Genomic DNA, 15,407 nt, shown 5'->3' on the forward strand with positions numbered 1-15,407 from the left:
TTGTGAAATATAGCCATTTTACATTTCAGTGCACATCCGCTTTGTCTATTATATTAAAATAAAATAAATCAATCAAAGACGTAAGCCAAACGGAATGTGTCATTCCTATAAGTTATAACAGAAGATAAGCTACGGTATTGCAATACGGACGATCATAAACAACTATCATCTAGATAGGGATTGCAAACCTGTCCGAATTTTATTACCCAGCTAATTTAGAGAACGGTCGTATCAGGGACTTTTCGAACAAGCCTTTTTTTAATTTTTTGCTCGAGAAGTCCCTGATTGCGTACAATATAGCAGTATTGCCGTACGCTGATGGTCAGTACTGTCTGTACAGTTGAAATGACCAGTAAAAAAGTCGGCCCTCACTTTGACGTTACTGTAGAATGTACTGTAAAGTAATGGCGTGGATACTGTAGTGTACAGTACACCCCGCCATTTTGCTGGTCCTTCTACCGTACTGTATACTGTACTGACACTGCACAAAATCAATCAAGCAGCTAATTCCACAAATGACATACGTAATTATATTGCGGACAGTACTGTATAGTGTATCGTTTCAGACATACGGTTCACATGAAATGAATGGTGAAATAGTCAGCCTCTTTTTTTCTATACCGAGCGACTGTTGCCTATCCTATTCCTTTGAAGAGTTTCAGTAGCAGTGACGTCACAATTGATGCAGTACGTCCGAGAGCAGTCCGTCCTGCTAAGGTAACGGTAATGATTACTAATGAATATATACTGTACTATAAATTTTAGTGAAAATTATAGCTACGGTTACCAGTATCATAAAACGTGCAACGGTAACGGCCATTTCGACGAACGAAATACACATTACAATACGCAGTTGGCGCCGAGATGAAGATTGAAGAAGTTAAGAGTACTTCGAAAACTCAAAGGATAGCTTCTCATAGCCATATTAAGGGACTTGGGCTAGATGAAACTGGATTAGCAAAGCCAGTAGCAGCTGGCTTAGTGGGACAGGAAAAGGCCAGAGAGGTAATTACAATTAATGCTTTACTGGATAATCATTATATATTGTGCTGTATATCGTGTATAGTGTGTACTGTACATATATCTATCCAGGTTTCTTAGTAAGTCTACATTAAGTAGTTCATAATTACTGTACTTTCATAGTGAATCATGAATCAATACTAATTTCGCACTTTGGCTGTAATATACATATATTCTATACACCACACTGCCTTAATTTGGCATCGTTTGCAGATTACGGATTTAAACGTCTAACATCAAGTTAGTATACAATTCCTCGATATTCATATAAGTATGAGAATTTTTACGCTAGCTTACCTCTTTAACCTTGAGTAAACTTCATAATGAAATTCCATTACTTAATCTGCCGTATAATACAGCGTTAAAGACAATACAGAAATTATAAATTGATCGTATACGTATTTACATATACTCTGGTAAATAGGTTGAGCTAATAAGCATTGCCAACCATCATATTATGAGTACTGTAGTTTAGTTTGCGGTACGCGTTTATCGTGCTATACCTAATCCTTGCTAATACTGTACTTACAGCGTAACTGTGAAATTAATTAAATTAATTATTTATAACTTACAGTGCTGCTAATTTAAATTTCCGGAAAGAGCCGAAAAAAGCTTTAAATTTGAAAATCTAGTATCGTAAAATTACTTCATTATGTGCATCAGTGCGGTAGTACAGTATTTATAGCCTATAAATAAGCAAATACGTGCTTTGCAGGGATACGTTTTCGATCAAATACTTTTCTACCCTTGACTACCTTCCTAACATTTACAGATGGTATAATTCTTATCTTTACATGACACATAAGATTTCCCTTATAGCGCATCAGGGATTACTAAAAGGGTGAGGGACTTCTTTCAGTAGTCCCAATGATGTTTCGCACATCCGTCAGAGGCTACCTAGGTCAATAATTATATAATAGTGACTACTTTTATTAATCAAGGACTTACTTGTAGTGAATCTCTAATTTCGACCCTGTTGTTATGATAATTGCATCAGTTAAACATCACTCTTGCTGGAGAACATATCACGCCCCATCTATATCTATTTACAGAATTACAATATCCTATGGAGAGTTTGTGATTGACTCAGTGTCTACAGGTTAAGCCGCGATACTTACAGTATTGCGTATTAAAATAGAATTAGCTGAAAAGTAAATGAGAAGTGATGATATTAAAATTTCAAAATAAATAACTAAATTTACGTTATCAATTAAGGCTGCGGGCATTATCGTTGAGCTTATCAAATCGAGGAAAATGGCAGGTCGTGCTGTATTATTAGCTGGCCCTCCAGGCACTGGAAAGGTTAACCTTCTGTTTTCTACTATTTACACTACTGATTAATTGATGCTTTAAGTAGAAGTTATACAAATTATAAAGATTAAATTAATCTATATACATTATTATACATCAGACTGCCTTGGCCTTGGCTGTAGCACATGAACTTGGACCTAAAGTTCCATTTTGCCCAATGGTTGGTAGCGAAGTATATTCTACTGAAGTTAAAAAAACGGAAGTTTTAATGGAAAATTTCAGACGTGCTATAGGTCATTTTAGTTAATAGTATTACTCTGGATAATGACTATATTGTCGTTGAATTTACGTAACATTTTGAAAATTTACTACAAATAGGTTTACGAATCAAAGAAACTAAAGAAGTTTACGAAGGAGAAGTAATGAAACAAATCAATTAATATGCGTACACTATTTATTGATACCAAAAAATTTCCTTGCAATCTTTACAGGTGATAGAATTGACGCCACATGAAACTGAAAATCCGACAGGAGGTTATGCGCCGGATATTACATTGTTCATTGAATAGTTGTGACGTATTTATCTGTTTACTGCTAATTCAGGAGTTACTTGTCGCTCTCATCATTTTATATCCAGTAAAGATTCCATGATTGATAATTATAATTAACAAACAGGGTATGGTAAAACTGTAAGTCATGTCGTGATTGGTTTAAAAACAGCGAAAGGAACCAAGCAGTTGAAAGTAAGATTACAGAATATATTGAACCATGATGATGCGAGGTATAGTATTAACTTCAATCGGTACGGATTCTTTAGCTTGATCCTTCCATATACGAAAGCTTGCTTAAAGAAAAGGTGGAGCCTGGGGATGTCATATATATTGAGGCGAATAGTGGTGCTGTAAAGGTATAGTACTTACAGGTTGATTCTTGATCACATTTACACTGAATTGAAATTATAACCATTGTTTGTCTTTTTCTGATATAGCGGCAGGGGAGATGTGATGCTTTTGCTACCGAATTTGATTTAGAGGTACTGCACTCCTTCATAAAATTTGTTAGCAGAAAGAGAGTTATTAAAAATTTTCCGCATACTAGTACTAGGAAGTTGTGGACAGAATTTGTTGTGAACTTTACAGTTATGGCGCTAATAACGATACGTCCTAGCCAGTGAATATAGTAGCGTAGTTTACTAGATTATGATAGTGTAATATCAACTAAATAATTATAGCACTTTACTAGAAATTATAAAATCTACTTTTGATCACGTTCCTAGGCGGAAGAGTACGTACCTTTACCAAAAGGAGATGTACATAAAAAGAAAGAAGTCATCCAGGATGTTACCTTACATGATTTAGACGTAGCTAATGCCCGCCCACATGGTGGTCAGGACGTGCTATCAATTATGGGCCAATTAATGAAACCCAAAAAAACCGAAATTACTGGTACGCAATCTAGACACAGGAATATGCTTCCATATTTCTTTACTTCGTGATGAATCTAATTAGGTTATTTGAATGATTTTAGACAAACTAAGGAGAGAAATCAACAAAGTAATAAAGAAATTATTAATTTCTAAATTCATTTCGTGTAGCATCCGTAGCTGGTTATTTTGAAATGACTACTTTCTGTACTACTGCTATAGGTTGTTAATAAGTATATTGATCAAGGAATTGCTGAACTAGTACCAGGGGTTTTATTTATTGATGAGGTATTTATAGACTTAAGATAGTGGTGCGACTACTTAAGTTAGTAGTACAATACCTGACGATTTAGTAATCAATATAATTATCAGTTATACTAACGATTATGATATGTTATATGGATAGTTTAATGATTTTAACTTACGATTATTTTTATTTCTACGCAATACTGTAGTGGAGTGATTATTAATACAAATTATGTAACCTCTGTGTGGTTTTAGGTTCATATGTTGGATATCGAGTGCTTTACGTACCTACATCGGGCGTTGGAATCGTCGTTGTCACCGATAGTAGTTTTTGCAACGAATAGAGGAAGATGTTTGATCAGGTAAGCGAAATACCAGCAGCTCTTTGCTCTACTTATGTACTAATATTATTGGATAATAGAGGTACAAAAGACATAATTTCTCCACATGGCATGCCTTTGGATCTACTTGACCGTGTAATGATAATTCGAACTTTTCCGTATCTAAAGCAGGAAATGATTCAGGTACTTCGATGTAGTTATGACGGTATTATATAGATTGCTTTAAATCGATTGCTAATGTGGTTGATTTGAGTGTCAATCATCGTTTATCAGATTTTAAAAATCCGCTCGCAAACCGAAGAAATCAATTGTGATAGTGAATCATTAGAATATCTTGGAGAAATCGGTTCTCAGACAACATTGAGGTAGAAATGAGTCGAAAATTTATCTTGCCAAGTCTTAGGCTGGCATAAAGTAGGCACTTGTTCTACCCATCTCAAGAATGTTATTCATGATCTAATTCAATTTGACCCTAGATATGCCGTACAATTACTGACCCCATCTCACTTACTTTCTCGTATAAACGGTGAGTACTATCGGCTGTCAATTTACTTTTATATAGTAAATATAATTAACAGAGGGATTTTACTGGTGCTAAAGGTCATGAAAATATCCAGAGAAATGATGTCGAAGAAATTAACAAACTTTTTTACGATGCGAAATCTTCCGCTAAAATATTAGCGGCGCAAAATGATAAATATATGAAGTAATCTTCCGTTTTGAATACTTTAGCTCTGCTCTTTTTGCAGTAACTTCCATAAGGAAGCCATGATTAAATATTGATTCGGTTTGAATTTTCAGTATTGGCTTTCTTCTATAAGCATGTTTAATAAAGGTTGTGATTATTTGTAGCTTTCAGTGTACAAAACTTACTGAGGGTATTGTAAATCTTGATCAGTAATTTACATTTCTTGCTTGCTAGTTGTTATTGTATTTACCAACTAATAAAATTCTTAATGTAATATCGTCTCGATATTATATCATATTAATAGCACGCTCGTATACTTACTGTTACACAAATATTGAATATCCTTTTATTACTTTACTCCGTATTAAGCTTGTGAAACAACGCACACTCTGCCAGAAGTTATTTCGATTTAGTATAAGAACTTTCTTCCAAGGTCTAATTGGGTTTTCAAAGCAATATATGAATACATCTGAATCGGATATTCACCGATATGTGTCGGAATTAACCTTTAGGTAGTGAGTTTACTAAATACTTAATATACGAAGGCTGACAGTCTTTATATACGTATGTTAGTAAACAACTCGGTTTAAAGAACAGACATAGATTGTATTGCTCTCTTCAATAGAGCAGAGTAACAGGATTAAAATGTTATGTGAAGACATACTGCGATGTTTCGCATATACAATATAACATACCAATTTAGATAAGATACTACACAATTCGCAACTACACTCACCCTAACATGGTCGATCATATCGTTTGACTATATTACTAGGCTATGTGTTCAAGGAATGTACCTGACAAATGTATTCACTAATAAACAAATAGCCTGAATAAACTTAAGCTCTTGTAGCTAACCGAGAAGTAGTCAATCTATTAAGTACTTACTAATTATAAGAAATATTAGTTTATGAGACATCGTCATGAATTATCAAGGCGCTTAAATTCAGTAGATACAATATCCTTAGATTTTTAGTTTAAATGCCGGTATAACTGCTGGCGGCATCTTAAGTATTTTCACTGCATAATCTATATAGGCATAAATTTTCAAAACGCGTGGCATCAGGAATATCACAACTAATACAAGTTAACATTGAAATTCCTTTCTATTCAAATATTCTGTGTTTGTCCAGTTTAGTAATTCACTTATAACAAATACAAATTTACGGCGATTCAGAAGACTCTGTAATAACACCGTAGCATACGCAGTATATCGCATTTCAACTAGCAATACGTGTACAATAGCTATAGTTAAGATGAAATTTCAATAGAATTTTTCTAATTTTCTATCTTGCACCGCGTCTTTAATAAAACAACAGTGATCGGCTGTCAGTAGCGCACGTGCATATAATTAATAGGTGTGATCCAATAATTTGGATCCTAGTACTGTAGTACGCTTTTATACAGAAGCAGCACCACCACTTCGAGCGCTAGATTGTGCCATCGCCATCTTTTTATCATTTCTATTTTGATAATCGTTGTTGCGATTTAGAAAACTAGGCCTTCTTCCCCGAAGGAAACTTGGTCTTCGACCTCGAATAAAACTCATCGTCCTTCGTCTGAAATCCCTAATGAAAGCCAGCAAGGGTAACATTTATTTAATTGATGCTCCTCTTAATTGCCGCTCCTTAATCAGCTAATATCTAACATGTTTTGAGTAAGCTACGACACTATCATCGAACAGTGTTACAGACAGAAGGTATAGCAAAAATCTGTAACGGCTCTGAAAGGGGATTATGTAATCTTTCAGCTTTAAGTACAGTAAATACGCTAGAAACATTTGTATTAGCGACGATAATTATGACGTTCGGTATGAATGTATATTCTGTAGCAAATTTGTAAGCGAACCATTAGAAATAACGTATGTTAGATCAAGAACATTAACTCCGGCTATAACAGTAAGATAATAACCTCTACCATCAAAGCCTTTTATCACTAAGTTATGCAAGGTAAAAATAAAAGGAAACTAACTCTGAACAGCAAATTCCCATGCGCATGCCGCAGACCACAGCTCCACTGAATCCAGATAAGAAAACCAAGGCTGTAGAGATCAAACAAGCTAGCAACATGTATAAAGCCATATTTGGCGTAAACGGTAAATTTAATGTCTGCAATGAGGAATACTGGATAAGAGCAAGAGCTACGTTCACCAAACTTGTAACAACCGTATATGTCGACATGATTACGAAGGTGCTGAGCTGGTGTTGTTAATGAAAATGATTGTCAGTTAGTATTTCATGAACCCAGCTACATATTGGCTATAAATACTTTGATATTATACTCACTGTTGCTTCAGATTTTTTACTCGCAACATCGATACCACAGAGACCTGAAGAAAAAGCCTATACATAATAACGATTCATGAAATAAAAACGGATTTATAATAAGTTCGTGCATATTGAAATATGTAGTAATGATAGGAGTACTTACCATAACTGCAACGTAATACGTAAACTGTGTAAAATAAGATCCACGCAATAATATCATAGAGGCAATGCCAGCGGCCAAACAAAGAAGACCAGAAGCTATTTGACACACTCCGACTTTGTAATGTGCACTTCCGTAAAAGCTGTTACTGTTGCCTGGAGAGCAGAGATTAATCCCAACATACTTTTGGACAACTATTGCAGCTAACGTAGAAGACATCATTGCAACTAAGCTGGACACTCCAATACCACCAAATATAATTGAAAGCTTTATAGTCTCTGTTGGCTTTTCGTTAAAATAGCCTATAAAGCCATACGTACAAATACAAAGCGAAACAGGTGCAAGTGCTCTTGACATTAGACATAGTACTCGGAACCATATTGCCTGGAAAATAATTTGATTAGATAAATCATACCTGACTTCGTAATAGGAAGGTTAACTAAATGATCCTTACTAGATATACTGTTTTTTTATATCTCGATGTAATCCCAAGTGTAGCAGATGTCAGTAACTAAAAAAATACATATTATGTTAATAAGATAATAATAAAATTATCGCTCAAATCTGTCTATCAGAGGCATTCATTGCTTCAAAATTTTATTAATACCGATACAGCTAGATATAATGGAATTGTTGAAAAAAGCCAGAAAGAATCAAACAAAGAATAAATTCCCAGGGCAATCAAGATCATGCCGGCAATGAGTTGCGATAGCGATAACTGAAATATGGTAAGACCACAAATGCTTTGATTAAATAAGCTTATATCATCGTCTTCGCATTCTTGTTCATCGTAACTTCTAAGTTGTAACTCGGAGTTCCGAAGAGTTCCCATTCGTCCTAATTTATTGCCTGATGAAATCGCAACCCATACAATATTAGCTAGCGATACTCCTGTCACTGCCATATTTGCTCCAAATATCCCACGTTCGTAAATGCTGTAAATCTTTAAATTATAGATAATAAACATATAGGTACTTCGAATGGCGTTCACTAAACAAGCAGCAATCACTAGCAAGGCCAGTGCAAACCTTCCTGTATGCTGGAAAAACATAAAATATTATGAGAATTACGGTTCTAAACTTTATGTTCTTAAAATGTTTAGTAGTTGAGCTGCGATCTATTTATAACGCATTATCATATTATCTATTATTACTTAGTAGCTATACTTTACCAATGACTCGTTGTTTCTTTGGCTTAAATAAATCGATGTGAGGCCAGAGGCAAACATCTAAGTATAAAACAAGAAATAACTAACCTTAGGATTAAAGTCCTCAACCGAATACTAGTTTTATCGTTTTATACTGTAGTCATTTGAGATTCGTTATTTACTGGATTGACAATTTATTAGCGACAATATTAGTATTATGTTTTAAGTGATTATAGAAAATCTATTTAGGCAAACAAGTAAATTTAAAGCTTATTCCTTAGAAATTTTTATTTCTTAACATAAGTTATTCTTTAATTAGTACCATTGATGGAACATTTTTACTTCAGTATAACAATCGAATTTCAATTTCGTCAAAGTTACAACCCCTAGATTAAAATGGCGGCTAATAATTTATTCGAAATTTTGGTCCGTTATTATTATTTTTCTTATGGTTACATCTTACGGTCATAAAATTGTTTACTGATAAGCATTTACCAAGCCCTAATAACTTTTGCTTGCGTAAACTTATAATACCAGATAGCATCAAGTAACTTCCATTAAAATGTAAGTACTACTAATCTGTATTTAAAACGATCTAAAACTTGTACAAATATAGATAATTATAACCGGATATGCAAAACTATAAAATTTAAATTTTAATTGAGATCCTTTCTGTACTGGCGGTGATCTTACATTCACTGGACTAATAAAAGCTACTATGTGCAGTAATATGTTTTTATACGACCAAATCTATTATTATAATTATCAGTCGAATGTACATGGTGACGGTAGCATTCTTGGAATAAATAAAAATATGAATATCTACTTTAAAAGTTAGAGTTTGCGTAAAACTGCACATACAATTGTGCAGAAAATATCAAATCAAGTGCACTCTACATAAGGGATCGATTGCTACAGATAGCGCGGTTTACAACAGTGGTCAAACGTATAATATCGCATTTAATGTAATTTCATTTTCAACCCAAAGACAGTTTTAAAGAAAGACTTTGGCATTTCTCATTAACGTATGTTTACGCTTAAGCTTTGTAGCATGAGTTTTAAATTCGTCTGAAATTGATGATACTGTACAATATTATTGTACCCGGATATACAGGTCCTGTACATGTAATCGTAAACTGTAGAAGCAATATTTGTGATTGATAATTTTAATACGATTATGAATATACGCCTGTACCAAAGGTAAGTTTCTCGTTAGGTAACTTTTTTTCTAATTGTGCGTATTTACCGAAATCCCTAGCATTCCTGGATCGAGTAATAGGGTCAGAGCCTGTAAGGAATCGAATCCTAGATTCCCTCTAAAATACCACGATAAAACCGCGACAGCGAGACTGCATGCAGCTAGGCATAACTGAATAACGGCAACTGTTATGTACGCCATGGACACAAATTTAATAATATCATACAGCTACCATCCGGAAACTAATGAGGAAATTATCTGTTGTCAACTCTACGACCTTAATACGGAATAAGTTAATAGTCATTGAGGGCCCAAATGTCTGTTTGCTTGACGTCAGCTAACTATTTAAATATTTACTCTATTTATAACCACTCACAAACGAAGAAAATTTGGCTCTTGGCACGGAAAGATTTTTAAATAAACAAGATACAGTACTGCTACCGAATTTTAACAGTTAATTAATTTTATGTTGAGTTGTACCGTACAATATAGCTACCTACTCGATCTACTTGATATTGATTTATGAGAACTCAAAATAGTTATAATTACATAATTTAACGACAATTATAATTACCTAACTTGTAGCAAGGAAAATATGATAGTTATTACCAGTATATATTATTAAAGCTTAGGATATCTACATAATCGCATCAAGTACGCAGACAAGACTACAACTGTGTATGCGTATGATCTAGATGTCGAAAACCTCTAAACAACAAAATACTGAACTCATCATATCAGAAGGATTTCAGTGCCAATACGCATATAAAGGCTTTCTTGAAATAAAACCCTACATTTGTACGTGCATTAGATCATCGCTTTATTAGATTTGGGGTTAGTGTTAGATTGCTTCAAAAGATGTTCCAAATTCCTTAATTGTTCCATATTATTAACTGCAAATAAAGCTATACTATATCTAATGCAGGATAGCTTCGAGTAATAGCAGGAGTACTCTGATATTTGTGCTAAGAAATATATATTTAACAAAATGTATCAATCATGAAGATTTCATTACATAAAAAAATATATAAATCCCCAAGTAAAAGGAGCATATAAAGATTTACTACACTACGTTTTAATAATCTGCGCATTATACAGAGCCGGACTAGCCCTGCGAAGACATTATTGTATTGTACAGTGCTACAGATTGATCAGTCATCCAACTGAACAATAATATACTCGTATATACGCGTATATATTATATACTGTACGCCTTTCTTCCGTAGAGTTTATTGCTATATAATATGATTATTAATTAATTGATCAAAATGAAAACTGTTAAATTGTATCAATGTATAATGTACACATTTATACCTGTACATGTGTGTATGAATAAGGGAATTTAATAGAGTACAGAATGTCTTCTACTTAAATTTTATAATTACAATAAAAATATAATTAAGGTGTTTCTAAAGCGATATTAGCACGATTGCGTTTAGAGAGTTACTCTAATGAACTTGTAATTCTACTGTATTGTAGGTAAACTACATAACACCGTATAAATTAATATACAATGGAATTAATTAATAGATCCGAGATTCCATGCTGTACTGTATCTCAGTTACAATATCAATGGTACAGCTACATGCGGCTATAATCTCTGTACATCAAGTTAATAACGTCGTTCCTGCCATTAGAGCACTACCGTACTGTACACAAGGAAGGACTTTTTTCCTTTTCAATAGTCCCTAGTCCCTGCCGTACAGTACTGTAATCCTTAAATGTATGTTAATGATATCTAATTTGTATAACAATAGAACAATTGTTTAAGCCTATTTGCAAGCGATCCTTCAAAACGCTAGCTGCGGAAGCGTTATACCAGTCTTCACCAAAGGAAGAAAGGCGTTTTCTAAAGTGTAATCAGACGCTTAAAAATGTATAAAACTTGCGGAATTATCAAAATATTTTTTTCTCTTGGCTTAGCAACTTGTGCTATCCTAGGATGGAATGAACTACGCAATCTGCCACATGCTTGGAGCTCTTCAGCGCTTATTGATCCTTTTATGCTTGCCGTGATGGTAACAAGTCGATATATGACTACATAATTATTTTAATCAAACCTTTTCACGCGACCTACGCGATCATTAAAATTTGATTGATGCCCAGTTATTTCAAGTACTATTGAAATTATAAATGCCTAAGCTCTTTACTTAAGTTATATGACTAATGTAAGATATCAGACTTTAAATTTTGCAGCTACCTAAGCAATAAAAATTGAGCAAGAGCCAACAGTCAGTCCCTTTTGAATTTAGGCGCAAACGAGTGTAGCATGATTACTATTTAAGCTAGTTGACGTACTGTACGCATGACATAGGAAAAATAATTTACTACTAGCTGGAAGCTAGTTCTTTCAGTACTTCATCCATAATAAACGCTGCTAAATGAGCTTTTTGATGGCAGAAACATATATATGTAACATGTAGTACCAAAATAATCAGAATTAAGCTTTTATTTAAAGAAAATTTCGGTTTTCTAAATATTCAGAAAGAAACTACTGACTACACGTATAAACTATAGATTGTAGTGAGGTGGCAATTAATAAATGCTTACTATAGTAGCTATAAAATTTACCGCGCTAAGAGAATGTATAATATTTGTATTATAACTGTGTATTATGTAATTATTAATATATGGAATAGCAAATTTAATTGAGTCTAATAGGTTGAAACTAATTGAGCTTCATCACTATTCACGAAATGATTTTAGGCAATTACAGCTGGTTCACTATCAATCAAATATGACAATGTTAACTCTGTACCGCTGGTAAGCAACTCAGATATATCAGCGTAGATAGTTCATATTGTAATGTACAGGACAATTAAATCTAGGAAACCCATACGTTACTGCTGATGTTACATTGTGCTCATTTAACTAATTTAAGGACCATGGGTTCCGGTAGTTCTTCGGTCATTAAAGTCATTAATTTTGCTGTACTATATTGAATGTATGCGTATATTTATGCCGTAATCAAATTTGATATGGATTAATTAATTGATTAATTGTTTTTAACCATGTTTTACTTCATCTGCTCGTGACCTTAAAAATCTTCTATTTATACTTGCTTAGACGACTGGTTTAATAGCTTTCAGCATCTATGAGGCTACTTTTGCTGCTGTTAACATCTGCCGTGGAACTATTGCTTTCTATAAATCTGGGTCAAATTTCAAGCAATCTCCGCCTGTTTTATACGGATTTAACATGGGTTTTTCAATTTTCTTCTTTATCACTTCTTTGGCTGTGGCAACATTTAATGGTTTCAAGCTAGATAGCTTCAAAACAACTGAAATTAAAGACCCAAATTATCGATTCCCTATCAATCGTCGCCTTCAGATCGCTGTCTTAATGCTGGTAAATTCACTTATCATGCATATCGTTGGATTCGTTTTGGTGGGAACAGTTCCTAAACACTACTCTTTACCTTTAAATTACCAGGGAGCAATGGTAAATATCTCACATCTATTGGATAATTAGATGAGTGAATTAGGTTTAGCAAATCATTATTTTATATGGATTTATTCTAATACGACTGCTCATTGTGCTGAACTTGTAACAATACCATAAATAACGATCTAATTTAACTTATTACAGTTAGAAGTCGCGGGAATTCTTGGGATATTAAGCTACGCAACAAATCAAAAGAGTATTGTAAGTTAAATTTTAAATCATTTATTAGCTTAGCTACGATAATATATAATTCGAGCTTGAGATCTTAACAAATTTTAAGAATCTTTGAACTATAGTTTTAAAACATTTATCGTTATTGCAATATCAGGTAGCTTGGTTTAAAGTTAGCGCGATATTAGCGTCAATATCTGCTTTACTTACTGGCTTTGCTTCCGTTCATGATCGGCTATACATGCTAATGGGAAGCAGCCCTTCGAAACCTATGGGATCAAATATGCTAATTCTCATGATACTTCACGATGTTACACCATACATTGGATTAGGCCTTTCGTTATTTGCTGCCTTTGCAGTTGATACCGAAACTGATACCAATGTTAATATTGAGAAGCAGCCCAAAACAGATAAGAACTACTGCATTGGTAATTCCTCAATGATTTTTGCTAGCATTCAGCTTGGTTGCGCTGTTGCGATTTCGCCGATGTTCCCGTCGCCTTTTCATAGTTTCCTGAGTTTCGTCGTTGCTTCACTTGTAAGTGGATATGTAATAACAAGTTATATTTAATAATGTAATTTAGATATACCGTAGTTAATGTTCCTCTGCTGTATCGTAAATTTTACGACAAATTCCGAAGTACCATCCATTCTGTAAATATATCATTGCAACAGGAAGTATACACCACATAGGCGTCTTCAATTATAATCAATTGTTAACTAATCATGTAATTAAAATGTAGAAGATAATTTGGCAATTATAGTCATGACATTTTGTAGTATAAACATTTGTATGCAAAAATCAATTTTTTGGAAAGTCACGGAAAAATCAGCAAAAACCCCTTTTAATGTTAACGAAATCTACAAAGCTCTCTTATATTTGAATTGTACTTCATCAAGATTTGACTCGATATTTTTAGATTTGGATAAATTATTTTATTACGCCGATAAATGATACTCAACTCAATTATCTTATTATTTTAACTATGTGTCCATATACGTATTACAGTTATTTGCTTTAGGAATCTTAGCTCATCTATCCTCGAAAACAACATGCGAATCCTTAGTAAGTATTTTGGTTGTAGGGTTCATTAGATCAGTAACTTTGTTCCTAAGTGTTTATGCCATGCGTTGTGTTTCCACTCTTAGTCGTTAACGTTAGCACGAGGGACTTTGATACACTCCCCATAGTAAGCTTACTAAAAGTCTCTTTTATTTAGGATTTACTACATTTAAATAGCATAGCCGTAATAACGTATTATACCCTCATCTTAGTAATTCATTACCTTATCTTATGCTAACACATTAGGTGCAGTACAACAAGTTACTGTATTCTTACATACAGTACATAACACCATGCTAATGTGGTCTTTATGATCTTTCATTTTAATAGAGAGTAAGCACTTATTCATTCACAATCCTGAGTATCTCCTCGGTATGTATCAATGTGATCGCCCTAACGGTTATCTATGTTGTCACCAATCCTTACGGTTCTGGGATACGAGGTATTGATTTGGCAATTCTAATCGTTGAGGTTATTAATGCAATCTTGTTTATGCTATTTGGTTCACGGGCAGCCGAATATAATCCTGTGACATACATTAGAGAAAGGAGTGGTACTGAAGTTTAAGATTTGGTCGTAATTCTGCTTCTGACATTCTATAGCTTAAATAGCTAATCTACAGTATGTTTAACTGGTTATAGCGTTTTTTTACCGTTTGAGTCACTTTATGTCTTAATGGTAACTGATCTTAGTGTGATCGATCTGTTAAATGTATGCTGTGCATTCATAATAGAATTAGAAATATACCATTAGAATCTTGTAATTTCGAAATAATTGCGGCGTGTATAGTGGCGAGGTTGCAATATGCGTACGTACAGTATTACAAACACAGAATTCAAAAGTTTTTTATGTAGCAACGTCAGGAGTTCGATAGAAATAAATAATATTTTGTGATTGTCGAAGTTCTGAATTTATTAAGTGTCAAATGATGAGTTTATTTACTCTATTATAACCGTGATTGGCGACCGTAGACTGATGTAACGTGACT

General features: G+C 33.8%; 3 protein-coding genes across 3 annotated transcripts; 2 read left to right on the top strand and 1 right to left on the bottom strand.

Annotated features, from left to right (window-relative positions):
- Window positions 1–864: 864 nt before the first annotated feature.
- Window positions 865–4,991, top strand: TRIADDRAFT_50758 (uncharacterized protein; the record flags this gene model as incomplete). The annotated part of the gene is made up of 16 exons (XM_002115666.1): window positions 865–1,005; window positions 2,236–2,322; window positions 2,432–2,564; window positions 2,650–2,690; window positions 2,763–2,805; window positions 2,947–3,014; window positions 3,089–3,178; window positions 3,260–3,304; window positions 3,548–3,716; window positions 3,799–3,824; window positions 3,917–3,982; window positions 4,196–4,302; window positions 4,362–4,464; window positions 4,555–4,646; window positions 4,758–4,807; window positions 4,882–4,991. The coding sequence occupies 16 exons, from the start codon at window positions 865–867 to the stop codon at window positions 4,989–4,991; spliced, it is 1,371 nt and encodes a 456-aa protein (XP_002115702.1).
- Window positions 4,992–6,368: 1,377 nt separating this feature from the next.
- Window positions 6,369–9,910, bottom strand: TRIADDRAFT_59667 (uncharacterized protein; the record flags this gene model as incomplete). The annotated part of the gene is made up of 7 exons (XM_002115805.1): window positions 6,369–6,537; window positions 6,941–7,167; window positions 7,255–7,311; window positions 7,400–7,780; window positions 7,851–7,907; window positions 8,004–8,435; window positions 9,869–9,910. 7 exons carry the CDS (start codon window positions 9,908–9,910, stop codon window positions 6,369–6,371), a joined length of 1,365 nt encoding a protein of 454 aa, XP_002115841.1.
- Window positions 9,911–11,615: 1,705 nt separating this feature from the next.
- TRIADDRAFT_64204 (uncharacterized protein) lies at window positions 11,616–15,018 on the top strand (the record flags this gene model as incomplete). Its single annotated transcript, XM_002115667.1, has 7 exons — window positions 11,616–11,759; window positions 12,448–12,504; window positions 12,808–13,089; window positions 13,330–13,386; window positions 13,514–13,894; window positions 14,366–14,422; window positions 14,750–15,018. 7 exons carry the CDS (start codon window positions 11,616–11,618, stop codon window positions 14,984–14,986), a joined length of 1,215 nt encoding a protein of 404 aa, XP_002115703.1. The 3' UTR covers window positions 14,987–15,018.
- Window positions 15,019–15,407: the final 389 nt, after the last annotated feature.

This window comes from Trichoplax adhaerens, genomic scaffold (assembly GCF_000150275.1).
Source record: "Trichoplax adhaerens TRIADscaffold_12 genomic scaffold, whole genome shotgun sequence".
NCBI classification, from domain to species: Eukaryota; Metazoa; Placozoa; class Uniplacotomia; order Trichoplacea; family Trichoplacidae; genus Trichoplax; species Trichoplax adhaerens.